The sequence below is a fragment of the Elaeis guineensis genome, chromosome 11, assembly GCF_000442705.2.
Source record: "Elaeis guineensis isolate ETL-2024a chromosome 11, EG11, whole genome shotgun sequence".
NCBI classification, from domain to species: domain Eukaryota; kingdom Viridiplantae; phylum Streptophyta; class Magnoliopsida; order Arecales; family Arecaceae; genus Elaeis; species Elaeis guineensis.
The window spans coordinates 123564912-123591329 of NC_026003.2; the positions used below are offsets into that span (position 1 = coordinate 123564912).

Consider the following 26418-nt stretch of genomic DNA (forward strand, 5'->3'; position numbering starts at 1 on the left):
GTTGGCTGCCTGCTTGCCTCCATAATATACGTGACATGCTTTGAAACCTCTCGAAAGGATCGCCATGTTTCAAGCTCTTTTTTTTTTTAATTAAAAAGATTATATTGACCCTTTTCTCGGAAAAAAGAGAGAAAGAAAATGGTATTGGCTACATGGAACATTTTTTCTCATTTAAAGTACTTTCGCGCAGACATAGGATGATATCCTGTCACTTGTCTCTTATGGTCGAACAGCATCACTCATGTGAGTAAAGGAAGTTGTAACGCAAAAAAAAAAGGGTTGGGAACGGTTTGAAACCCATGCAAGGGTATTTCCTTTTTTGATCTTAATGCAGGAGGCAAGGGACACGAGAGGAGCCCAACGAAAGATCCTTTAGCTGTATTATTGCCTAGTTATTTCTTATTTCAAAGGTCCCGTAATATCCAAATCGATCAATATATTCAAGGCTTACTTATAAATCAATGGATAACACCTCCCTGGCTGTATGGACAAAGGGATCTGTTCAAACAATATTCAGCACCATTGCTTCACAGATCGGGAAAGCAGCATATCTTTGACAGAAGAGGTCAGTATGAGATAAGATCATTTGTAGCTGATGGAAAAGACTTAGGATATATCTTGGCAAGACTTGTTAACTTCTTTTATTTGCTCAAGAAATATTTTCTGCTTCTTCGAAAAAGATTGATGGAAGACTGTTTCTGGATGAGTTTGGGGGGTCTATTCTTTTTTAAGGATCAGGATAATCATATTAAGGGTGTTTGGTTGGAGAGTGGGGGTCTAGAATCGAAATCGGAATAGGTGACTCCTATTTCAATCGTTTGGTTAGAAGAGTCCCATTTGATTCCGATTTCAGGATGGAATGGGAATAGCTCAATTTATATAGAACTCAATCCCTGCTTCCTATATGGATTCAAATTTTCATTCCAATTTCGATTTCGATTCCGGTCACGAATTAAATGCTTCAGAAGATTTGGCCATTCTGATTCCGATTCCAAACCATTCCGATTTCGATTCTATTTCAATTTCTTTTATGAACCAAACACCCCCTAGTGTTCCTCTACTGTATATCACCCGTGGATAATGAGGCATTTTATCGTATAAAGTCAATGCTTTGTAATGGCTTGAAGGTCTGTTTTTACAGGAAACAGCATAAAGAGGAAAAAAAGAATAATATACTGAAAGAGCAAAAGTGAGAGAAAAATTCATACAAAATATTGATATACAAAGTAAAAAAATTGAGTGAACTAAGCAAAAGAATCTGAAAAAGGAAAAAATTAAGAAGGAAAAAGAAGAGTGGAGAGAGAGGGGAAGGAAAATATGCTTACGGCTTATTGTTTTTATATGTGCAGATTACCTATCCATCACAGGACTGGCAAAATATTGATGACATCTATGTTTCAATCATTCTCTACTATGGAATTTTTGTGAGCAATACGAGGATCAATGACTCAATAGGTCCTCTTACCATTCAAATTTACGTTTCAAGAAATGAAAGGAGACATGTTGATAATCTACTATCTATTTTGATGATCTACTGTTCCAAGTTGTTGAGTGGTGTAGGGATTGTTATTTCTGGACTTGAGATTCATGATTGCATGGCTCATGTTAATCAATGCAAAAGGTTGATCCTTTATGGAGGTGTTGTGTGGAATGGGAAAGTTAGAAGTAGAAAAAGTTTGCAACAACAAGCGGTGAAGTGGGGAAATATTATGGTCAAAAGCGAAAAAACAATGCTGGAAAAAATAGAGAGAAGGAAACAACCAGTAAGCCAGGCAAGAATTGAGGGAAAAAACCAAAAAGAGTTAATGTGAAGGGAAAAATTGAGCCAAATAATTAAAAGAATAGAGGGGAGTGTAGAGTGGAGATTTCTAACCTTTTTGTTACTTGTTCTCATGCAGGTTATGCTATTAGCTTCCAGTAGTTCTATGACTAACTTCGTTTCTATGGATTGCTTATTTCACATTGTTAATTATGTTATACTCTTGATGATGCTACTCAGATTACTTCTACAGGGGCCTAAACTGATTATGATAATTGTATTTGGAACACTAATGGTTCCTTCAGGTTATGCTATCTATGAATCTATAACCAATGGCATCTCTCCTTATTATAACATTTAGGGGAGAACTGGTTCTTGGTATCGTTTCCAGCTCAGGGTTCAGGACTATTCTGCGGATTATCAATACTTTATTCGAGCTAAGATCATTCTCTTTCAACCTACCCACTGACTAACTAAATATGATAGCTTTTCTTCGGGAAAACAGTTCAATATTTTTTGGTTTACTGTCAAGACATCGCTGCACAGTAATAAAATTACTTCATGTTTTTATGGTCTCAGCTTATTACTGTTGCTGCACAAACCTCAGGAAATCTGGGGGCTCTGGATGACTGTTTCCTTAGGTACCTCTTATATTCCAAGGTTCCACCACTTTTGGATGTTGTTTTTATGATGTTATCATGTAAAACCTCAGCTTTTAGATCTGTATTGGTTTGTCTTTCTGTTTGTATTAAACTCCGTTATGTAGCTCTCTTTATATAAATGAAGTTTGCTTTTTATCAAAAAAAAGGTTAATATCGGATATCTATAATTCTACTGTCTTTTTTTATGAGTGCACTTGAGGAGAAAAGATTGGCAAAACTTGGAGCAGCTCACTATACCGTAGAGATCGTAGATAGGGTTTATGATGTGGAGAGAAAGGTTTTTCACTGAAAGAGGCGAGGGGCCTTGGAAAGTGCAAAAATAAATAATATCCAAATCCTATTATGCATGATGTAATTTCGACTCACGTCCCATCCTTTCACTCCGCGGACAACAAATGGAGTTAATCGCCTCCTCTCCATCCCTCTTTCATGGATCCTCTCAGATTGTGAAGCAGCTTGGATACAAATTCAAAAAGAAAATCAAAAGAAATTACCAAATGTCCATACAAAATTTGGATAAAAAATTGTTACAAAATCAACAGATATCGAATGTATTATTACTGTAACATCTTTTTTCTGAAAAACATCATTGTAATATTTTTACAAGTTTAGGATTGTGAAATAAGTATAACAGAACAAGAGAATAAATTAACTAAAAGAATGTTGCTAATAACCGATAAATATCACAATTAATTTATGATTCATATATTTTTTTAAATCAGCCTGAATCCATTCATGAATCGATCATAATCTATGCTAACAATTGTCAGTATTCCTTGTCCGATTTGCTTCTGAGCAGGCATATTTTATCCCAAAAGGGCACGTCACCTGTTAATTCGGGAATTATTCGGCGGTAATGGTATAACAGTTGATGCATCTCGCAGAATTCTTATGATACTTTGGATTCTCCGCATCTCAGATTCCGACTCACTTGAGAACTAACGACAGTACTAACGGATTCAAGGCTACAACAAGCCGACCTCCTCAGGATTCCTTTTGGTTCCGCCACTTACACGTCATCATGAATCACGTCATTGACACAAAATTCGGCTTCATCGGGCTTCCGTTGGTTTTGCCTTTTCTTGTAAAACAGTAGCTTTACTTTTTTTTGTAAAACAGTTTGCCTCACTTCTGTAACTCCTTTCTTTACGTCTATAATTGTTTGATTCTTTCCTCTGCAAAACAGTTGCTCTTCTATTCTCAATCGAGAGAAGAGAATCAGGTCTCCGTTATAGTCTGCAAGGGTGGACAACTCCGACCTGGATCCAAATAAAATCCCCCGCGGCCCACCCGAGAGTTACCACAACAAAATCCCGCGGCCCACCCGAGAGTTCCCACAACCCAATTCTCCACCGCCCCCTTCCCTCCCCGCCATAACCGGGGCGGCCGCCGGAGCGATCACCCGAGATCGATCCACCACCACCACCACCGCAACGATGGCGGCGGACCTGGCCGGGGTTGGCGTAGGAGCGGCGGCGCCGGTGGACCCCGACGGCGTCCGTATGACGTGGAACGCTTGGCCGCGATCGAAGGTGGAGGCGAGCAAGTGCGTGATCCCCGTGGCGGCGTCCATCGCCCCGATCCGGGCATCTCCCTCCCTCCTCGTCCTCCCCTACGCTCCACTTCGGTGCAAACCCCCCTGCGCCGCGGTCCTCAACCCCTTCGCCCGCGTCGACTTCGCTGCCAAAATCTGGATCTGCCCCCTCTGCTTCTCCCGCAACCAATTTCCCCCGCACTACGCCGCCATGAGCGAGACCAACGTCCCCGGCGAGCTCTATCCGCAGTGCACTACCGTCGAGTACGCCCCCCCGCCCCTCGACGCTGCCGCAGCCGCCGTCCCGCCACCAGTCTTCCTCTTCGTTCTCGACACCTGCCTTATCGAGGAGGAGATGGGATTCGTCAAGTCCGCCATGCGCCGCGCCATCGGCCTCCTCCCCGACCACGCCCTCGTCGGCTTCGTTACTTTCGGCACCCAGGTCCACCTGTACGAGCTCGGCTTCTCCGATCTGTCCAAGATTTACGTCTTCCGCGGCACCAAGGAGATCTCCAAGGAGCAAATCCTGGATCAGCTTGGCCTCTCCGCCGCCGGTCTTCGCGCCGGTACTGCAGGGGCCCCTGGGTACCCCAAGGCGAGGCTCGAAGCCAACGGATTGCTTCCTTCCGGGTCTGTCAATAGGTTCCTGCTCCCGGCCTCCGATTGTGAATACACTCTTAATGCGGTAAGATTCTTCTTTTACCTCCCTTCCCACCAAAATTGACTGTTGTGTGGCTGTTGATCTCTCTATGTTGGGTTTGCCCACCCCAGGAAATGTCTTGCGGGCAATCTTTTTATTTATTTTCCGTAAACAATTGTTTTTCTTAGAAAAAGATTGGTTTGTGCCTTTTATTACAGTTGTTAGATGAGCTGCAGACGGATCAGTGGCCTGTGGAAGCTGGAAACCGGGCTCTGCGTTGCACGGGGGTTGCTTTCAGTGTTGCAGCTGGCTTATTGGGAGCATGCATGCCCGGTACTGGGGCTCGCATCATAGCTTTGGTCGGCGGGCCTTGTACCGAGGGCCCTGGAATGGTAATTGTTCCTAGTTTGTTGACGCAATTTATTCTTGATTTTCAACGTCCAAATTTGTCCTTGACTTGCCCAAGTGTTAATTGGAGCTCGGGATAAGTGCAACATGCTTAAGCTACTTCTTTTTCGATACTTTCCACCTCTAACGCTAGAAGTCATGGAATTGGAACAAAATTTTGAAGACCTTGCATCAGTTGTGCTGTCTCAAGTCTTTTAGGCTTTTTATTTTAGGATTTTAGTCGATGAAAACATTTCCAGTCAGTATCTTTACTCGATCACTCTCATGAAGGAGGCAAGTTCTGGAGGTAAGCTCCAAATATGCCCATACATTTTGGGATGATGGTACGGTGTCTTGCAGCCAAATGCAATGGAATATCATGCTCTAATGAAATAGTCAAACTGCTCAGCACATTGGGCATTCATAATGCTGCCCAGATAGGGATTCCACCACCCCCCCTCCCCTGCCCCTCTTCTTCTTCTTCTCTTTAAATCCTTCTTTCATGATATTGTGAATAAAATGGTCAGCAGGATTGGTTAAAGTTCACTGCTCAGCTCTGATGTCAATTTCTTAGGTTAGTGTTGTATCTTGCTCATAATTGATGGTAGGATTTTTATGTTAGGTTTATATCTTGCAGCATTTTTTATAAAAATCTTCCACTGTATCGGGCCTTTGTAGTACTTTACAACTTGCATGTTGCAATATAGAAGAGATGCATGGCTTGACCTTTAATGAGATAGTTGTCCATATGGTACAAAACTCTAATGATTTATCACTGTGAATTACAATATTATGCATGTGGATGTGAGATGGAGATCTGTGCTTTACTTAATGGTGATCAATGGAAATTAGTTTTTGTTTCATGGGTCGAGAGAACCTTTTCTTCTTCTTAGGATTTTAATGCTTCCTAAGTTTGCCACTTTGGCCCAACAAGTAGTGCCATGGATGAAATGTTATACTACATGTACATCAGAATCAGATATTATTATTTTGACACAATTCTTAGGTGGATAGGTTACGAAGGACCTCTGTGTGGATTACAAGTTTGTGGAGTTATTCTTAATGTTATTTTCTTTGAAGTATTTATATTAGAGATTTTATGGATTTTCATAATGTAGATGGCTAGTTTCACACTTTTTTTTTGGTTGTAATCAGAGCAGTATTTTTATTAAATCATATGAAATCATGGCCTTTATATATAAAGGGTTAGGTCATTCGGACAAATTAAAGTGATAGTTTAGGTGGCCTTAGTTTATAATTCAGTTTGTTTATTTTGGATCTAGTTATACTAATAACTTTTCGGGTTCATATATTAAGACTTAAGATCAATTTTTAGCTTTCCAGTATACAATTTGACATCCATCATGGATATGCTAGAAGCACAAAATATGATTGGTTGTACCAAGTTTACCATGGTGCATGTGTTGTGATGGGAGATGAAAGATAGTCCAAGGTTCGCCGAGCCGGTACTGGAGGTGTAGCAGCCTGTGACTATTTGGCATGATACAGATCCGTGTTGTGCTGTTCTGGAGGTACCGTCACAAGAAGAGCCGGAGAGGAAGGGAAAGAGAGAGAAGGTGTGAAAGAAAAAGAGAGGGAGGGAGGGAGGGAGAGAGAGAGGAGATAGGGGGCTCGAAAGTTCTCATCAACTGGAGGTTGTCCTTATTTTGTTTCGAAATATGGATGCCTTTTTTTTTTTTTTTTGAAGATTTCGAATTGAAGTCGACAAATAGTTTGCCGACTTTTTACTGAGTGAAGTCGGCAAATCATTTACCGACTTCAATTCAAAATTTACAAAAAAAATTATATGTTCTGAACTGATGGGATGAACCTTGCCGGTAACCGACTGGTTTGATTCGGTACACCTTGAACTAGCCTATTCAGCATGATTCAGCAGATCTTGAAAGATATATTCCATTTATTATTTCTCTACTCATAACTTTAGTTTACAAATTCAGATTGTTATGGTTGACAAATGCTAGTATAAGTGAGATTTTTTTAGGATTATACTGGTTCATAAAAGTAGGGATGAGGCCATCCAATGAGATTGAAGATGACCTATGAAAAGCTAATTAATAACCCTCTCCTTTGCCCCCTCATGCATGATGGATTTCATGCTTCGATCAAGGTATGTGCGGGCTTGAAGATTGCCCTTATGATTGATTGTCCAATCCAATCCATCATTTGCCTCATTTTTTTTTCAGGATCTTTTAAAAAAAAAAAATTAATATCATGTGCAGATACATTTAATAAGTGCCAATCTAAAGTATGTTACTTGGCATTAAGTTTGTAGAATTCTTAGTTTGGAGCATGAGTTTTAGTGATTTCTCTTTGAATTATTTTTGGTCTTTAGTCACAAGACATGCTTGATATCGTAAGAAGAGGATGACTGGACTTGTGCATTGGTTGTGCCAAGCCAAGCCAAGACATCATATCAACAAAGTTTTGGCTGGCCCGAGCTTGGCCTAGCTGGCTTTTGGGCCTAGTTTCTCAAGTTTAAGGTGGACCTCAACCCAGATATAAAGTCCCACATCCAAGTATGACCTCACTAGCTCGAGAAATCCTCATCCATTATGGTAGCAAAATAGAGGGGGAAGGTGTAAGAGGATATGTTGGGTATGGTGGCCATGATTGAGCATTGAAGAGAAGGGAGAAACAAGGGGTTAAGGAATGTGGAGGAATTGAGGGGGATTGGAAGGAGAGAGAAAGAATGATATGGTTGGGATTGGTTTCCAATAATGGTGGCTGTGACTGGAGGGAGGGAGAGAGGGGCAGAAGGGGTGGATAGCAAGGTCTTAAATCCTTGTGGGATGTCCTGCCAACCATCCTGAGCATTGGAACAAGGCACCATCCTTAGTGTTGAGACAAAACCAAGGTAGGGTATGGACTAAGATGGGATAGGAAAACCACTTCCCTGAGTGTTTGGATGCAAAACAACCTATTCAACGAAAAATTGGGATGGTACTGGGTGGTGAGGGAGGAAGAAAGGAGAGTAGGAGGTCAGGGGGGTTTAGGAGTAGAGTTAAGGTGGGGGGGGGAATATTTTATATAAATATAAGTTATAAAAATATTAATATTTATATTTTATGAATGGTTAGGGCTAAGCCTTTATATTTTGGCTTAGCCTTAGTGCGACCCTTAGCCTTAGTCCGACCCTTATCCTAATCAAGGGTTGGTTTTTTTGAGCTAGTGGCTTGTTGTGCTTGACTTGAATGCCCAAGATCGGACTGGGCGGGTTGGGTTGGATTTGCACATGTGACCTGTAGTCCAGACTGCGAAAGTAGGTCGACTAGCAATTGTATTGTGCTATAAGTTAGTGCCAACCTTAAGGACTATTTGAATCAAGCCCCATTTGATGGCCTACTCAGGACATACGTGGTGAACGAATGCTAAAATTAGATTGTCAAAGAACAACTCGAAGATTTACATGTCTTGAGTTTAGTGGCAAGATGCATCAAACAACAATCTAACAAATAATCATGGAAGGCTTGCATGCAGAATGGCACGTATTGTGGAGGTTCTAATATTGTTGAGGATCTAGGCATAGATTGTCTGAATGAATTGCATCTTTTTGCAAGACCAATTGCTAAAAAAAGATTGATGAATTTGACTAACAGGTGGCTACCATATATGGTATATACATGTTACCATGTTTTAAGGATCCAATATCTTGTCCAATGATGGATTAGTGATGAAGCAGCTGTCTTTTAACCCAAATTTGGTCTTGATCATTTGGTTGTGGCAAGTCAATGGTATGTGATGAAAGTTGTGTTCACCAACAGGATTTTTGTATGCGATCTACATAGCAGAAGCAAAACGGTGTGCTTTAGATTTGGATAAGTTAGTCCTTTTGTGAATCGATTTTTTAGATCTAATAATAGCCAGAAATTGCATAAACTATAACTTGAGAACGAGGTACTTGTTTCGACTTTATAATACATGATTTTAAGATGATCTGTGATGTGTAAATTCGATGCATTAAATCAGTTATTCCAAACTAAGTTTTGATGGCTTGCTTTCATTAATTATAATTTTGTTTCTTGGTCATGGTTAGTTTGCTTTCTTTAATGTCTTAGAGACTTAGACTAATCAGGGATTTTTGTTATTCTAATTGTACGTGTTGGGAATGCAATCCTTAAGAGATTGTAGAGAGTTATTAAAATTTAAATTTAATCAGTTTTATTCCTATTTTTCTCAATGTTTCAAAATGCAGGTGTGGTATGTGGGCAGTCGAGGTACCACATAGTGCATATACAGTATATGCATGCATATGTGGGCACCTGTGAAGTTGGTATTCTAGTATTTTAAAATAAATAGATCTCATAAAGTTAGATTAAAATAAGTCAAAATTCATAACAAATAAGCAAACTATCAGAAAGAAAAGAAGATTAAAGTGTGCACATGTGAACCTATTTGTGAGCTTGTTTTACTATAATATGACATTTTAACCTAGAGAATAATAATGTTTCCCTGCAAACTATACTCAAATTTCAGATACAACAATGCAACAAAAAGATTTGTGAATTATCAAACAAAAAAAAAAAAAGCAACAAGGATGCAAGTCTTATAACTAAGTTTGAAGCACGTGGCTACGGAAACAAGATGTGTATTTAAGCTACTAATTCTCAGAAAAACCCTCTACCTCATGAAATGACTTATCATTCATAACCATCACAATTCATTTTTGGTTGTGCCACATAAGGCAGTTCGCAAGGGCCTGATTACTTGTGGTCCAGCCCCAGTGTGGTACTCACCAGGCTGCATCTTCATGTGCAGTCGCACGAACTGTACTTTGAAGCACTGTTTTTCCTCTCTTGTGCAGTAAATTCCATGTTTTGATCTACCTTTGCCTGGTCTAAAAATATGACACTATTGTTACATTTCTCTCTTTTTTCTTAGTATGCTTCCAAAAAATATAGATAAATTTGTTTGTTATTTTCAGTCATTAAGGACTGATGTATGATTACTAGCCAAACTGTCATGTGAACAATATTAAAATCTAGATAATGCAAAAACTAAATCTCAGATTTTGAGTCATTCTTTACCCCTTTATGGTTTCTAAATTTAGTTATATAGGGAGTCAGGAACAAAATCAAGGTTGTGCCCCTTGCAAAAACACATTTGATGGAATACAAATCTGCTCATTTTTTCCCAATATCTACCTGATTTACATAAGTTAGTTGGCCTATGCACTTGAGCAACCATCACAAGTTTTTAGCAGCAGTAGGTGTTAAAGCAAATTATGGTGTCCATGTTGAAGAATCTATGTTAATATTTATTGGCTTGTTGGATACCCATTTGCCACTTTGGACTTATCAAATTTGTTACTGTAGATTTTGAAGATTGGAATTGGACCGAAGGTATATCTTGTGGCCATTTTTCAACATTTATGGAAGATCCACTACATTATTCGCATACACATCTCCATACACATGAGAGTCAGTTATTGGAGTATTTAAACTTAGACATGTCATTGTAAATTAATCAATCACAAATAAATTAACATTTAAAGAACACTTTGTTGTTTCATGTAAAATCTTCAAAGTTGCAAAGTTGAAAATTTGACCTTTGTATTAATGTATCTTATTCTTTTCCTCTTGCTAAATCAGATATTTGGCGGCATATTTGCATCCAAGTCTCTTGTTGGTGTCCAGACAACATCAGTTTTCAAGTTCTTCGGGTTCTTTATGTTTTATTTCATTCATTTTATAGTTTAGTTCATGCTAGGGCCAAATTTGGTCAGATTTTTGGTTCTGTTTAACTGTTTGATTTGTATTAATTATCTGTTGAAAGATTAAAACTACAATGCTGTTCTCTTAGAGTTTAAGAAACGATGCCTTCATATTACAAGCATACGTACTCAGTTTCAGATTGATTGAAGCTCAGTTAGTTCAATATCATGATGGACTTGTTTTTTTCACCTTCTTACTTGAGGTGGATCCCTCATATACGTTAGAGTTCCCTCATGTACGTTAGAGTTTAGCAGATATTTGAGTGGATGAGCTGTGCTATAACATATTCACGTGGTTTCTTTACCAAGTGTATATTTCTACATCCAAAGATGCTAGACAAGAAGGCCTGTTGTATATGTCTGACGCAAACATGCATGAGTTTTTAAGATATTTTGTTAAAAGAACGTTTTTTTCCTTACCTCAGATATATATTTTTTTATGTTGTTATTGTGTAATCTGTTATAATATTTGGTGCTTAATTTATTTTTAATTTGCAGATTGTGTCAAAAGATTTGTCAGAGCCAGTGCGTTCACATAAAGATCTTGACAAAGATGCAGCTTCACATTTCCACAAAGCTATTAAATTTTATGATAGTCTCGCCAAACAGCTGGTTAACCAGGGCCATGTCTTGGACCTTTTCGCTTCTGCACTTGATCAGGTTTGTGTAACCTTTGGTTCTTTCAGCAGTTATTTTCCTGTACATTTTCTTTGATGAATTTGGTTCTGTGATGAATATGACTGTCAGTTATATGTTATAGGAATATAGGGATATGTCATATTAACTTAAAACAGTGTCTAATGGTAGAAAATCTAAGGTTGAATCAGAGTCTTGATTGTACTTACTGATGGTGAACAAGTTAGCTAACAAAAAGCTGCTAAATTGTGATTGACAATGAGTGCTTAGGCATTTATTTTTTGGTTGAACTGCCGAAGGTGGCATCATAATGCAATTTCATTTAACACTATGCATGATCAATGGTCTATTTTATAGGTGAAAATTATACAAATAACTTGTGAAATTTCAAGGATTAGGCTGCAAGTGGGTTAGGTTGGATCGACATTGGATACAACACAAATACAATCCATATTGAAATCAGATCAACAAATTGAACCCTACCCAAACTTATGCCTGTTTAAGTTGAATCAGATTGGATTTATGCTTTTTTTTTAAAAAAAATATTGATCCATTTTGTTTCAGATCAGAACAGGTCAAGGATATTACCATGCAAACCATAGTACAATTTGTTTATCTAATTATATCATAAACATAAAATAAAATATCAATTAACAATATTTGGACATTATTAACAACTTTTTCCATATAATATTTGATTGACAACCATATATAAAGTATAATTAACCGCACGAAATAAGTACTATCTACATTATATTTAAAAATAATTTCTTAAATTCAAGAGGATTGTGAATTCATTGTCTATTAATTTATGATTGGTTTGAGATACTTAGTGATCTAAGTCTAATCCATGTTAAAAGCGGGTCATATTTTTCAAACCAAGCCTTCTTTGAATAACTCAGGTTCAAATTGGACCGGATTATTTTGGGCTTTTTCCAAATTGGAAGTGCGTCAATCCAATCCATTTGCTGCCCTATCTAGGATTGTGGAAGAGAAAAAAGGGAATTATGGCATGGACATGAAGGTTCAAATTGATTTAGTTAAAGAAGGATATATGTATCAGCTTTCCATAAAATGGTCAGTTATAGATGTAATAGTCCAAGAGGAGTTGACATTAGTAATAGGTGGATTTAAAGATGAGCAACATAATGGGTGACAATTTTGTCTTCTAGTTTGTTTTCCTCAAAAAAAAAAAAAAGAAAAAACAAGAAATTTTGTTTTCTAGTTTGTTGGAATCAAAAGAATGTAAAGGCTAGATATGGAAAATTCATATCCTTTTTGCCGGGAGTAGAAATTGAAACTTAGAAGAAGAATTCAATGATTAACTAAGGATGGTGGTAAGGATCGCTGACTTGAAACCAGATCCTATGCCGGCCGGTCGGCGGTATGAGTTAGTATGCTTTTGTACCGGATCATATCGGGTTCGAATCGACACAGAAATGGAGGATGAGCCAGGGAGAAAAGAGAGAAGGGGAAGGGAGGGAAGGAACGGGAGGCCGACAGAGACGTCTGCGATGGCCATCGGAGGACGGTAGAGGCCGCTGAGGCCTCCCAAGCTTTGCGGTCCTTTGTGAGAGAAACTAAGAAGTGAGAGATAGAGAAAGGGAAACGAAGGGGAGAGGAGGGAGTGAAAGGTGGCGAGGAGGCCGTCGGATGGCCTAAAACCTCACATTGCAAATCCATTGCCAGCTTTACTGTGTATCGGATTTTTTAAAAAATCCGACGAAACAGGATTTTGCCCCTGTTTCGAACCCACGACAGTCGCAGAGGGTTTTGGGGCGGCCTCCCTGCCGCCTCCCTCCTTTCCCCTTTTTTCTCCTCTCTCTCTATTCTCAATTTCTTTTGTGGAGGACCGCAGAGATTCAGAGTCTCGGTGGCCCTCCGACAGCCACCCGACCACCATTGGCCTTCCTCTCTCTTTCCCTCGCCTCCTTTCTGTCTTCTTTTTCTTTCTCTCTCACTCTGTTTTTGTTAGCATTCTGAATCAGATGCCCAAACCGCACTAGTTAGCCGCTAGTATGATTTGGCACGCCTCGAACCATCCGGTTCAGGTCAATTCGGCGAACCATGTATAGTGGTACTGGTACTTGATGTGAAGAAGGAGAGCATGTAGGCCATGGGTTTCTTTGTAGATTTAGTTGGAGGTTGTGGCATATGATGAAGAATTCTGTGGGGTTGAAGAATGCTTGTCATGCTCTACTATATGTTGGGGCATAGATTTAGTATTTATCTTTTTCATGTCATGAAGGGAGGATGCAACAGTTATGGGAAGTTAGAAAGGCCTTCTAGCTAGTTGGCTGAACCATGCAAGATTGTATCCAAGTCTTTGCTGAGGAAATGTAGTTAAGAGTTTAGATTTCTAAATTTATGGATCATCATGCTTTTTATGGGCCAATCTTGGCTGATAATGTCTGTGTCTGCATTGAGGCTTATCATTTTATTGAGGGTACCGGAACTTTTGTAAAAGTTTGATTTGGAAAATCTTTCTTATAAAATGAACTACAGTATGCCTTTCCACATAATGATGGAAATTGCTAGCAAAAAGAGATCGTGCCATTGTGACATGATTGTCCTGTCTTATTAATGGATTTTTCCAATGAGGCTTGGGCAATGGACAGGCCAGGCTACAAGCAAGATCGAGCACCATTGGGCTGGTCCAAGCTATGTGTAACCCAACCTTGGACCTAGTTTTGAAAGCCTAAGTATGGCTTGGTGATTAAACTTCATGCCTAGGTGACCGAGGCTGAGCTCAACCCAATCAACCCATCTCTTTGGTGTTCTGGCATGGTAACATTTTTGCATGGGTTCTCCTCCCTCCCCCCCTTCTCTCTCTTGTTTTTCCTTTTCCTTTTCTTTTTCTTTTTTGGAGGGGGGCTTGGTGGAAGTGAGAGGGGAGGAAGACAGAGGTTGGACAAGAAGAGGACGGGAGGGAGAAGGAGCTGGAAGAAAGAGGTGAAGTGGATAGAGAGGGAAAATGATGGAGCAAATAGAAGGGAAATTGGGAAAATACTGAATGGTCATGAAGGAGTTTTAAGGGTTTTACAGTATATATTATGATTTATATGATACATTGTAAGATTTTTTTGGCTGGGCTGAGCAGGCCAAGGTAAATTTTGATCAATTCAGACCCAACCTGAAAAGTGGTCTGGTCCTTGATTTCTAGACCTGCCCAACCTCATGTACTGGAAATCTGTGCCGAAACCTGCCTATTTACTAGCTGGAATGAGTGGCCCCAGAATGCCCAAGATTATTCTCTCTCTCTCTTTCTATATGTGCGCGTGTGTGCGCATGCATGTGCATGCATGCATAAGTACCGCATGTATGCATGTGTAAGTACATATGAGTATGTATATATGTATGTATTAATGCAAGGGGACCCATTTTTGGATGTTCGGATGTACATAAGTCAACTAAGTCATGTAAATCTATTATATATTTTACTCACAGTTTTAAGAAGTTTCAAGAGTAACTTGCTTAAAATATTTAGAAGTTAGTTGTAGGAATTGTAAGAATCATGTCCAAACTATTCATGCTGTTTTAACTGTGACCATGTGCATATAATTGTTTGATTAACCATGCCTGACCTTAGTTGATAATAGCATGCCATGTGACTTTTCTCATTTCCTTGAGCCTCCCTTGATCATGTCAATTGTTTGAAATTGGAACTTACCCTTTAGTATGTCACTTCTATTGAACTCACTTTGAAATTCTGACATTTCTTATATTTATATCAATATGTCCAGGAAATGTAGCAGGGAAATTATAAGTAGGATAGATGATTTTCACCAGATTGAAGAAATTTTTTATGGGGCACATATAATTGCAAAACAGTATGGAACTTTGAATACATAAGTCTAGTGAAAAATCTAGCTTTGAGGAAGTAAAGAATACTCCATGCAGTGGCAACCGGAAAATATGAAACTTTACATTCTTCACCTCTTATTTTTGTTTGAGATTGGTATTGTAGCGTAGGTTGAAGATTACATCGGTGTAAGCATGCAAGTGCTTAATTGGAATGTGTCTCTAAATGTTTGAAACTGCTAGATCAATTTGATGACACATATAGTGAGTCCCTCTTATCTTATGATTATCAGACAAGCATGGCCGCACACACACTTATTGAGAGATGTGATTGGTAATCTTCTCCTTCTACTAAAATTCGTTCATGTGAAAGTAATTGCTGCTCTTGATTTATTTCAATGCTTTTCTAAATAAATAAAGATAACGCTTATCTTATGTGCTCTGGTACCATCATATTTATTTCCAGGTTGGGGTTGCAGAAATGAAAGTTGTTGTTGAAAGAACAGGTGGTCTTGTTGTTTTGGCTGAAAGTTTTGGACACTCAGTCTTTAAAGACTCTTTCAAGCGAATTTTTGAGGATGGTGAACAATCTCTTGGTCTTTCTTTTAAGTGAGTTTTGCTGCATGGCCTACCAGTGATATGTTAGTTGGATACCAGTCTTTCCTAGCTCTATGTAATGGAAATTAATTTGAAATGATTATATATACTGGGCATGAAGATTGTAAAATTCACTCCACACGCATAAGCATAAAATATCATCCTTTTAGTGTCGGTGGCCCAGGCCTCTGTTGTGCCCTATACACCCTGTACCTTTTAAATTTTTTTGCTCATTTGTATCGAGGCATATCCCCTCTATATTGAGGATCATACCATACTCGCTGGTGATCGATGCAATATTGATCCTTCAGATTTGAATCTTTGGTGTATATTGTCTAGTCGTTTGTCCTCGAAAAATAGTGATGCAGACAAAACTTGCTCTATAAATTCTCGCTTGCCACCTCTCTCCGAGTTGTCTTTTGTCTATTCCCATCACCTATATGTGTATGACCTAATCAATGCAATCTCGTGCTTGCACATATCAGCATTGGTTATCCTCTATTTGTGACCCTCAAACCTTCTTATAATTCATTCATTCTTTATACTCTCTCTTAGAGTTTTAACAATTTATGTGCCTGAAAGGTGTTAAATATATTATGTTATTGTTCTTGTCTATGCTCGTTGACTATTATGCCAATGCTTTTTTATTCACCTATACTTTGACTTTCTATGTTATTGGGATACTCCATTTTTAAGCTGTATGGAAGTGTTGGTACTTTTGGACATTTGGGTGGTAGAATACGACATGACATGGCTGGACACTCCACTTTGAAGTATCCTGATGATGTTAGCAAAAAGTGTCCGACACTTGGTACTCTTTTGGAGTGTCATGCAGGATACTCTTAGTTTTAAATGCTATACACCTTCAGTGAAGTATCCTTAAATTTTTTTTTGGGACACTTCAAGTGAAATGTTCTACATTTTTCTGGACACTTGAAGAAGTTCCTTATATTTCTAATTATAAAGTTATCAAGATTATATGGACACTATAAACGAAGTATCATGATACTTTTAATATAAGTTATCATAGTTATATGAATGCTTTAAGCAAAATATAAATATATTGCAGTTGATTATCATTTTGAGTATCTCAGCACATCTTAAATGAACCTAAAAAATAAATTAAAAAACTTGTAAACTTGTGGCTACACCATTATTTTTTTTTTATAAATAGCATCTATAATTTGAAGTTTCGCATTTTTGTCTATGATTCATAGGTTCTCCTTTTTTGGATTAAGCATAAAAAAATATAAACACGCTACATACATATGTACATAGTTTAAGGTTTGTTGTACCACTCCGTACCATCCAGTATGGGGCATACCATATGGTATTAGTATGATGTCTCATACTGTATCGACATTTGGTATGCTATCTTGTACCTTACCAACTGTATACCGATACTGTAATAGGATGGTAGCTGTATGGGGTCCAGTACCAAGACGATGAACCTAGGTAGAAATAGATACACACAAATACATACACTATATACACATGTATGTCTCTGTATATGTCATGCCCCTATGCATAGCTTTTTTGGAGGTTGTCCTCTCTGATACTTAAGGATACTTAGACACTTGGTGCCTATGTGAAGTGTCTAGGTAACACCGACAACTTTCTCGCAGAGCAAATCGATTGTGCAGTGAAGCCTTATTCTACTTTCTATGGAAATCCTTTCTAGCTTTCTTCAATAAGATCTGATTTTTCAGTAGTGTTATTTGAAAAAAATCCAGTAATTTAGTATGCTATAGTGCTCTCAAAGGCGATAAGCCCTGGATTGATGAATCTTTTATTTGGTTTTTGTTTTCCTTTTTTTCTTTCTTGATAAAATAAATAGTTTTTTATTATTATTCAACAGTGCACAATCAGACACTTGCCCTCTTGAGATAATAGTAGGACTTATCGGGCATCCTGATATGGATTATGGAAAGGATTTAACTCATTTTTTGGTACATATTATGGCTGGAACGACAATGCTGATACCTATTCATATTCTCTTATGAATAGATATCTAAAAACCAGCAAAAGGCTAAGTGAAGCACATAGTTTACATTTTTGTTCGATATTCATGCAAAATCTTACCAGTAATCAGCATTCTCAGTAATTTGTTGTGCTAGCATTATTGTTGTACCTGACTATATTCTGCATGGAAAGCATCACTTGTTTTCAGCACTATGGCTTCTGTTTTCGTACCATTTTTCTTAATCGTTGGTTAGCTGGGTGACTCTATTGCTTGTGTACACATACTATGATGGTTGCATATATGTATTAATGCTGAATGTTACTTTTTTGTTCCAGCGGTACACTTGAGATCAATTGTTCCAAGGACATCAAAATTCAGGGAGTTGTCGGACCGTGTGCATCTTTGGAAAAGGTTGTCCAATTTAAGTCTCAGTGCTACTGGATGATATTGTTATAGGCTTTATGTTTTCTGTTGTCTAATCAATACTGCTGACTGTCATGATACTTGCAGAAAGGAGCTGTTTGTGCTGATACAGTCATAGGCCAGGGAAACACAACTTCATGGAGGATGTGTGGTCTTGATAGGAGTACTTGTTTGACCGCCTTCTTTGATATATCGCCAAGTGAACGATCAAGCCAACCAGGAACTACAAACCCACAATTATACATACAGTTTTTGACGAAGTATGGTGCAACTTCCTTCGGGACATCTTTTCCTTTATGTAGTCTTCTATTGTCACAGTGAATGATATCAGTCAAAGATATAATGATCATTTTCCTGCAGCTATCAGAATCCTGAAGGTCAAATGAGGCTACGAGTTACAACTGTCACTAGAAGATGGGTGGATGGTTCTGCTAATACAGAGGTTAGTCATGACATTTTATTATATGTTCATTATATTTCTCTGACTGTACATCAGAAAATCCATGATTATTGAGTCTTGTTTCAAAGTTTATGCAACCCTCACTTAATATATACTGTAGAGCTTGTTCTTGTCTGTGCTTTTTTACCATCATATGATCTGCTTGATTTCCGTATTGATGAATGCTTTGATCTTGTATGTACAGACTAATGGATCTACAAGCATATCTAATTAAAGTAGCACTAGGTGGATCAATTATGGAGGTTGTGGCCTAATGAGGTCTAAGACAGTGGGTAACATGTTGGTGAGGACTGGCCTTGGAGACATGGCTGCTGGAGCTTGGCATGTGGATGAGGACGGGGTGAATCTTTCATGTGGGAGGGCCCCAGTAGTGGACCATGAGGACATTGCAACAGCAAGACAAAGATAAGGGTCAAGAGGAGAGGAGACGAACAAGAGGGGTTATTATTGATTGTCTAATGAGAGTATCAATTAACATGCTCTCTTTTATTTTCTGATTTACTGCTGTATTTATTTGCATCAGAGAGAAGGGAACAGAGAGGAGGGTAGTTAGCATAAATTATAAGTGTTCTGTCAGTGTATATGTGGCATATACATATATTCAGTTTTGGATTTGTGGCTGGGGTCACATCTGCGCCAAGGGCAGCACAATCCTTTCCCTGGAATCACTTGTGTCTTTCTATCTACATGCGGTTTAACCCTGAGCCTGATTTTCCTTAGCTTAAGCCTGGCCTGAAGTGGACTTACATTATATCAGCCTGGGCTCACTTGTAGTCTTACATAAGTTTCTCACAATGAAAGTTGAAGAAACAAAATTAATGCTGGTCATGTTTCACGGTGCAAGCCACCTTAGGAAGAGGTTGTCTTAGTTTTTATTTGCATCATTTTTACTCTTGTTTCCCAGCCTTTCTTGGAGATGTTGCTGAATTTCAATCCTCCGCCTTGCAAATTTAATTTAGTAACAGTCTTAAGCAATGGAGAGTTTGGTTTAGTGCTCTCTAGGATATGTTTTTTGGGCCATATTTTTTTTAATTTGTTAATGTACTGTATCTTTAACATCAAGGTTTTACATCCTAGCAGGATAGGGGGCATCTTGGAAATCCTATCCTGTTCCTATGAGAAAATGTGACTTGGATGAAGTTGGGATTTTGAAACCCATCCATATAGGGGGAGAAGAAGAAAGAGGAAAGGAAGAAAAGATGAAGAAAAGAAAAAATGTGAGAAAAGGAGGAGAAGAAAAATGAAAGAAAGGGAGGGAGAAGAAAAAGAAAGAAAGAAGGAAGAAAGGAGAGAGAAAGAAGAAGAAAAAGGAAAAAAGAAAGGAAAGGATAATAAAAGAAGGTAGAAGAAAAGAAAGAAAAGAAGGAAAGAAAGAAAGAAAAGAAGGGGAGAGAGATAGAGAATATCTATAGGGACGCATGATTGAGATCGCTATCGAGATGGGACAGGACAGCGGCACATCTTATTTCATGAAGAAATCGGGACACCTCCATCTCATAGGATCTAAAACATTGTTTAACATGATGATCAAACTTGTACATGGATCAGCATGCATATAATAGAAGTAAATTTGTTGCTTGGGTGAGTGTGTAATGTTGGAAAGAGGTTTTTAGGAAGTTCTTCAAGACTGGAACAAGTAAATGATACCCAAGTTTTCAAGGTTATGTGATTGTTGATTTACTTCTCAGCTAGTATGCTAAAAATTCTTTACATGTCTATCAAAAATAGGCTTCTCTGTTACCCAAATATATCTTTCTACATATTGAAATGCATATTACATTCTTGATTACATGACTGCTGTGAAAAATTGCTGCATGTGCAGGAATTGGTTGAAGGGTTTGATCAGGAAACTGCAGCTGTTGTTTTAGCAAGATATATATCCTTGAAGATGGAGATGGAGGTGAGCTACGGATCTCACATAACTATGTTTGTAAAATTTATTTTTTATATTTTAATTTGAGATCTTTATTACACTTCCCAATAAATCAACTTCAGTTTTTGTGCTTGTAAAATTTATTTTTTATATTTTAATTTGAGATCTTTATTATCAGCAACAATTTGGGTGCATCCACAAATGTTCTATATTTACCTAATGTCTGCAACATTTTGTTCATGAAGTTATGATCTGATATTCTAGATTTGTTCACATAGTGTTTTGTATATCTACATTTATCGGCTTAGAACTTTATTACCTTATGTCCATGTATAGCTTGTGAAACTAGAATAGATTGGTCCTAGTTTGTATGGTGAACAAAATATTAAATTGTTTGTTATGATCCTTGGGTTTCTATTAAAGATCACTTGTGCTTGGCCCTCTTCAAATGATAAAGGTCTTATGTAGTGATTGTGATTTATCCGTCTTTCCAGGAAGAGTTTGATGCAACACGATGGTTGGACAGATCCCTCATCCGCCTTTGCTCACGATTTGGTGACTATCGAAAAGATGATCCTGCTTCCTTTACATTGCATCCAAATTTCTCAATATTTCCACAATTTATGTTTAATCTTCGGCGCTCGCAGTTCGTACAGGTGAAATAGTGTAAATTACTATGAACTTTTTTGTTAGATAAAAATTACTATAAACTTTGAGAATTGCTTAATGCAATTTTCTTGAAGTTCAGACTTTCCTGCTGCAGGTTTTTAACAATAGTCCAGATGAGACTGCATATTTCCGGATGTTGTTGAATCGAGAGAGCATTACCAATTCTGTTGTCATGATTCAGCCTTCACTGCTTTCATATTCCTTTAATTCACCTCCTGCTCCTGCGTTGTTGGATGTAGCGTCTATATTGGTGGACCGTATACTATTGCTTGATGCATATTTTAGTGTTGTTATTTTTCATGGTATGACGATTGCTCAATGGCGCAACATGGGCTATCAAAATCAGCCAGAGCATCAGGTAACTAGGTGGTGGTTACGATTTTGTGTACTCTAGTATACTTGAATTCTGGTGTATATGTATCTCATTTTAGTTAAAATTGGATTACTTGGACGTTGCATGGTGTTAAATTTTTCTTCATGGTCACCATTTGTCAATTCTTGGCTGCCTTTTATCATGTTAGAGATGTTGAACTTCAGCAGTTGTCGTGGAATCTTACATCTTAATTTTGTTGATTTAATGGTTTCTTTGAGAATCACTGGCTGTACCACTGTCAATCTAATCACAAAAATCAGGTATTAGAACTGTGCATAAATCAACAAATCTCAAGACCCACTTCACGTATACTCCGATCAAGTGGTTGACCTTGCAGTTAAAGAAACCAAAACAAAGAAATAGAATAGACTTCTCATAGTCTTCTAGTCAGACCCTAACTCTAACTACACCATATAGATAGCCCATAACCTAATATTTCCCTAGAAAACCATCCATTACCGTTCTCCCATATAGACAGCCCATAACCTAGTATTTCCCTGGAAAACCATCCATTAATGTTCTCCATAAGACTACATTTTTGTTCACAAAATTCAGGCATTCATTTTTGCACCATAATCATCAGCTGGTAGCTTGAGCTGCCATATTCTTATCACCTCTTGCTTTCCTGTCTCCCTGACAACACATAATACAAGCTGTATCACACGCTTAATATTGCCTTTGAATTTACCCAAGCTATGCTTCTGGCAAGGTTCCCAAATAAAACCCCAGGCCTTGAAAGTTGTCTTTGCTTGACAGAGCCTTTATTGGCAACTTGTCAATTTCGTCTTTGTCAACAGGTTGGATGGTCAAAGATGCACTTGGTTTAGTGAGTGTGGAAACTTTGGTGCATCTTTGGTCCCCAAGGTCTCACATGATCCATTCTGTGTTTACAAATAATTATTGCAAATTGTTAGAAAGAAGGATTGCGTTAGGGAAGAAGCTGATCCTGCCTACTACTGAGTTGACAACAGACATGTCTATGTTTTAGCCATCTGTCATATTGGTGTATTTTTAATCTCTTCTCTATACTTTTGTTCACCTTGTTATCAGTTTTATCTACTACAAGATATCTCACTTGGTCATTTAAAAATATGATGTGTTTCATCATGTTTGAACTTAAAATGGTTGTTAATTCTATCTAGAGGGAATACTGAAATAGGTCATTAATAGTTGATGTTTTGCTTTCCTAGAATTTTAACTCCTTTATATCCCTATAGCAAAATGTACTTAATTGTAATTAAACTCTTCATGGTGGTTGATCACTCGATCCTGTTCAGAAGGAATAGTGAAAAATGAAGCTGGTAGCTAACATAAAGTATAAATTGGCTGGATATTGTTTATGCTGTCTGTTGGTGTTTTTTCACTAGTTATATCTTATTAGATCCATTAATCACATTTTTGATTTGGTTGTTATATGTGCTTTTATCTTTGAAAGTGGTCTGTACTACTGCAGACAACTCATGCATTATATAAATATATTCTGCCAAGTTTCCACGCATGCTTATCAGGGGAGTGGTCACACTACTCTTCCTAAATTTTAACTATATATGTTTGGATATCCGGGTCCTCACTTTCTTCTTTCTTTTCCAGTGAATCATTTTACATATATAGTTTACATGTTGACCCATAAAAGTGGATGTCTACTTAATAGATAAATCATGAAGCATCAGCTTTCCTTTGAGAACTATATATATATATATATGTGTGTGTGTGTGTGTGTATTCTGCTCTTGTTTCAGACAATTCTATACGCAATTTTTACGAAATGCTAGAATTTGAGAGGCTGTCAAGTTCTCTTTTAAAGATCGGTAAACTAGCTGTTGTCAAGTGAGTTTTTAGGGATAATGTTCTTGTATATTGTTGTGTGATTAACAGGCCTTTGCTCAACTATTACAAGCTCCTCAAGATGATGCGCAGATGATAATCAGAGATCGTTTTCCTGTTCCCAGATTGGTCATTTGCGATCAACATGGCTCCCAGGTCAACCATTTTTTTTACAAAAATTTGGTCTACTCTTTTAATGCGACCATTGATATTAACTTGTCATGCAATACTCAATGATTCCTTCCATGCTATCTCCAGGACGTATCATTATCTAACACTTAAATTGATGGACTTGTCTTATAATTAGTCTTCCTTTGACTTCAGTAATCCTTAACTTTGGGGTTGAAGCAGTATTTCAGAAATAAAAACACAAATAAATTGTTTCTTGGTGTTAAGTATACTGATATTTTTGAAATGGTATGAAATGTGTTAGGGGGTCTGATGAATTGTCACCTACAAATTGTTATTACATCCTTATTCTGTTCTGTAAGGGAGCTACCAGGCTTGGCCTTGCTGCTGATTGTCCTACTTGTAATTGTATTTTCTGCAGGCAAGATTTTTGTTGGCAAAGTTGAACCCATCAGCTACATATAACTCTGTGCATGAGGTGGCTCCCGGCTCTGATGTCATTTTCACAGATGATGTCAGCCTTCAAGTATTCTGTGAACATCTTCAGAGGCTGGCTGTTCAGTCATGAGAACATGTATGCAAATCCTTTCTCAATTTGTTACCTGGTTATCTTGTTTGGGTTGAGGTTGTTCCTAGGTGTGAGCTATTCACTGTTTCCCCAGCATTCTTCAACACTGGTCCTCATATATTGTCAATATGAAGCCAGTCTTCTCACTGACAAATAATTGTGCATCAAATCTTTTTGATGCTGGATGACGAATTCAGCTTACAGGAACAAAGATATCAGAGAGCTGGCTGTTTTGATATACTTAGTTTAGGGATGGTTTGAGCGACTCATTATCTCAGTTTGTAAGTTTGATATTAAAGGATTTTGTATATGGATCCGAGTAGTGATACTTCAGGCTGGAATTTTAGAGAGAGGTCATACATTTTTTTCCCTGTAACATTTGCTCCCATCCTCTCTCTCTCTCTCTCTCTCTCTGGTTGGAGAAAGCCTAGTCAAAATCAGGACGAGGGTGGGATCAAATCCAGATGACTGGTAGCGGACACCCAATGACTATATCAACTCAATGTTGTCATCTTCTTCCGGGTATCCTTCTGATTCTGGATGCTTTTTACCATCTGGAACTCTGAATTTTTCTGTAGCCTGGCTACAGATAGGATGCATCATCAGTATATGATTGAGATGAGGGGGTAGAGATTTATAGTTGCCTAAACAATGGTGTCAATAAATTAGAACGTGTAAGGTCATCCATGGACATGGAGCAGCAAGCATGTGTTTGAATTACTAGTTTAGCTTTGCGGCATAAACAACTGGTCCCCTGCAATGCAAAGGCGTTGCATAGTTGTGTCATGCGGGTGTGATCTACGAAATCAACACCCGAGAAAGGTGTCTTCTTATAATGTCTCTTGAGGCAGTTCGTTGCAGCAACGAGATGGGCATGACTGTAGTGACCGATTTGGTAGGTATGCTACACGCACACATTTGCTGGAATTATAAGAGTTCCCGTTTCATAAAGTTACATTTACTCTCAGGAGAAAAGAATCTGGATTAGATAGTTCAAATGGAATAAATTAGAAGGGAAAAAAAGAAATCAAAATTGTTCTATCTTTTCATATAAATAAATTATTTCCATATAGAGTGGATAGGTGGGGAGAGGTAGTATAAGATATTTATAATGTGCTAGCTTTTATAAGTATCTACTTTATCTTAAAATGGATGCGGTAAGCAAGCTGAGAAGCCTTTGCTCCTTGTTGTCAGATTTTGGGATTGTGTGAGGGGACACTGGGACAATTCTTGGGTTTCAAAAGAATAAACCCAAGAATTGTTTCCGCTGCCGTTTCCCCACTACTTGATTTCATAAGCAGCAACCCCATCCACCACCCAACCCCGGCCTGAGAGATAAGCCTACCTGCCAAGAACCCACCAATCTCTTGAACCACGATGATGCCATGCGCCATCCCATCACCGACTACTACGACTACTATTACTTCCGACAGCAACTTGTTCAGGGCTTATCAATCGTATCGTACCTTTAGAGGACATGCCCTTTCCACGCCGGTTCATGCGTGTAAAGCATGCACAAGCGGTTGCATTCTTCAGGTCCGCAGCAGCCAGCAGCAAGGGCCGATACACCCCCTTTTTCCCATCGCATTTAAAATACGGACCATTGTTATGCTATAACGACAGTTATTCTGTGCTGTTGCAATGAAACTGATGACGCTAACAGTAAATTACTTTTATGACGGTGTTAGTAATTACTTTTAAAATAAATTACTTTTGAACAGTAAATTTCTTATGATTCATTGTGTCATTTATTCTAAATTTTAGATAAAAAGACTTTTTCACCCTCGAAATTATTGCGATCTTCGTGGGATGTTATCCTGTGCTAGATTTTGGTGATGATGTTATTTTATGGTAGCTCTCATTTTCAGTGATTGTTCCGGCTAGTGGAAAAATTAGGTCGGACTTGTAGATGCGGGACCATGGCAACATCGAGCAAATCCGTTGGCGTGGCTCGAGGGAGGACCAAAACCCGACAGTACGTGCGGGCCACAGCTACGTAACCAAGAGAAAAAGACATGTTAGGTCACGTTTCCAAGGGAAAAAGTAAGGGAGGAGGTGCGCAAGTTTCTTTTGGTTCGAACAGGACCTTGGGCATATTTCGATCATGACAAGTTTGAAAAGCGACCCATTCGTGGTTCAGCACTGGGCGTTTACATGATCCACTAGCATACTAATCGTACGATGATCTTGAATATTTTGCCATTTTAGTAATGCTTGGGGGCTCAACCGAAGCACGATGACGTTGGGATTGTGGCATAGGGTACTCATCCTTTCATGACACGTCGCTTCCCACTTTTTTTTAAAAAAAAAATTCGTTTGGGTGCCAAAGTCGTGCCCTGAAGCGCTTTTTTCTTTTTTGTTTTTTAATGACCATCCATTACGAGACGGTG

The 26418-nt window shown here is 38.3% G+C and overlaps 1 protein-coding gene across 1 annotated transcript; it reads left to right on the forward strand.

Annotated features, from left to right (window-relative positions):
- The first annotated feature begins 3666 nt into the window (after positions 1–3666).
- On the forward strand, positions 3667–24404 carry LOC105054534 (protein transport protein SEC23 E). Its single transcript, XM_010936070.4, has 12 exons — positions 3667–4640; positions 4814–4987; positions 11212–11373; positions 15617–15759; positions 18046–18121; positions 18221–18393; positions 18494–18575; positions 20416–20493; positions 20961–21122; positions 21230–21493; positions 23383–23487; positions 23882–24404. Exons 1-12 carry the CDS (start codon positions 3858–3860, stop codon positions 24026–24028), a joined length of 2349 nt encoding a protein of 782 aa, XP_010934372.2. The 5' UTR covers positions 3667–3857; the 3' UTR covers positions 24029–24404.
- The last annotated feature ends 2014 nt before the right edge of the window (positions 24405–26418 follow it).

Excerpts from the sequence above, each read along its gene's own strand:
- LOC105054534 (XM_010936070.4), top strand. The coding sequence starts at position 3,858 with ATGGCGGCGGACCTGGCCGGGGTTGGCGTAGGAGCGGCGGCGCCGGTG. Across the intron at positions 4,641-4,813 it reads GTGAATACACTCTTAATGCG|TTGTTAGATGAGCTGCAGAC; the intron begins GTAAGATTCTTC and ends CTTTTATTACAG. Across the intron at positions 11,374-15,616 it reads TCGCTTCTGCACTTGATCAG|GTTGGGGTTGCAGAAATGAA; the intron begins GTTTGTGTAACC and ends ATTTATTTCCAG.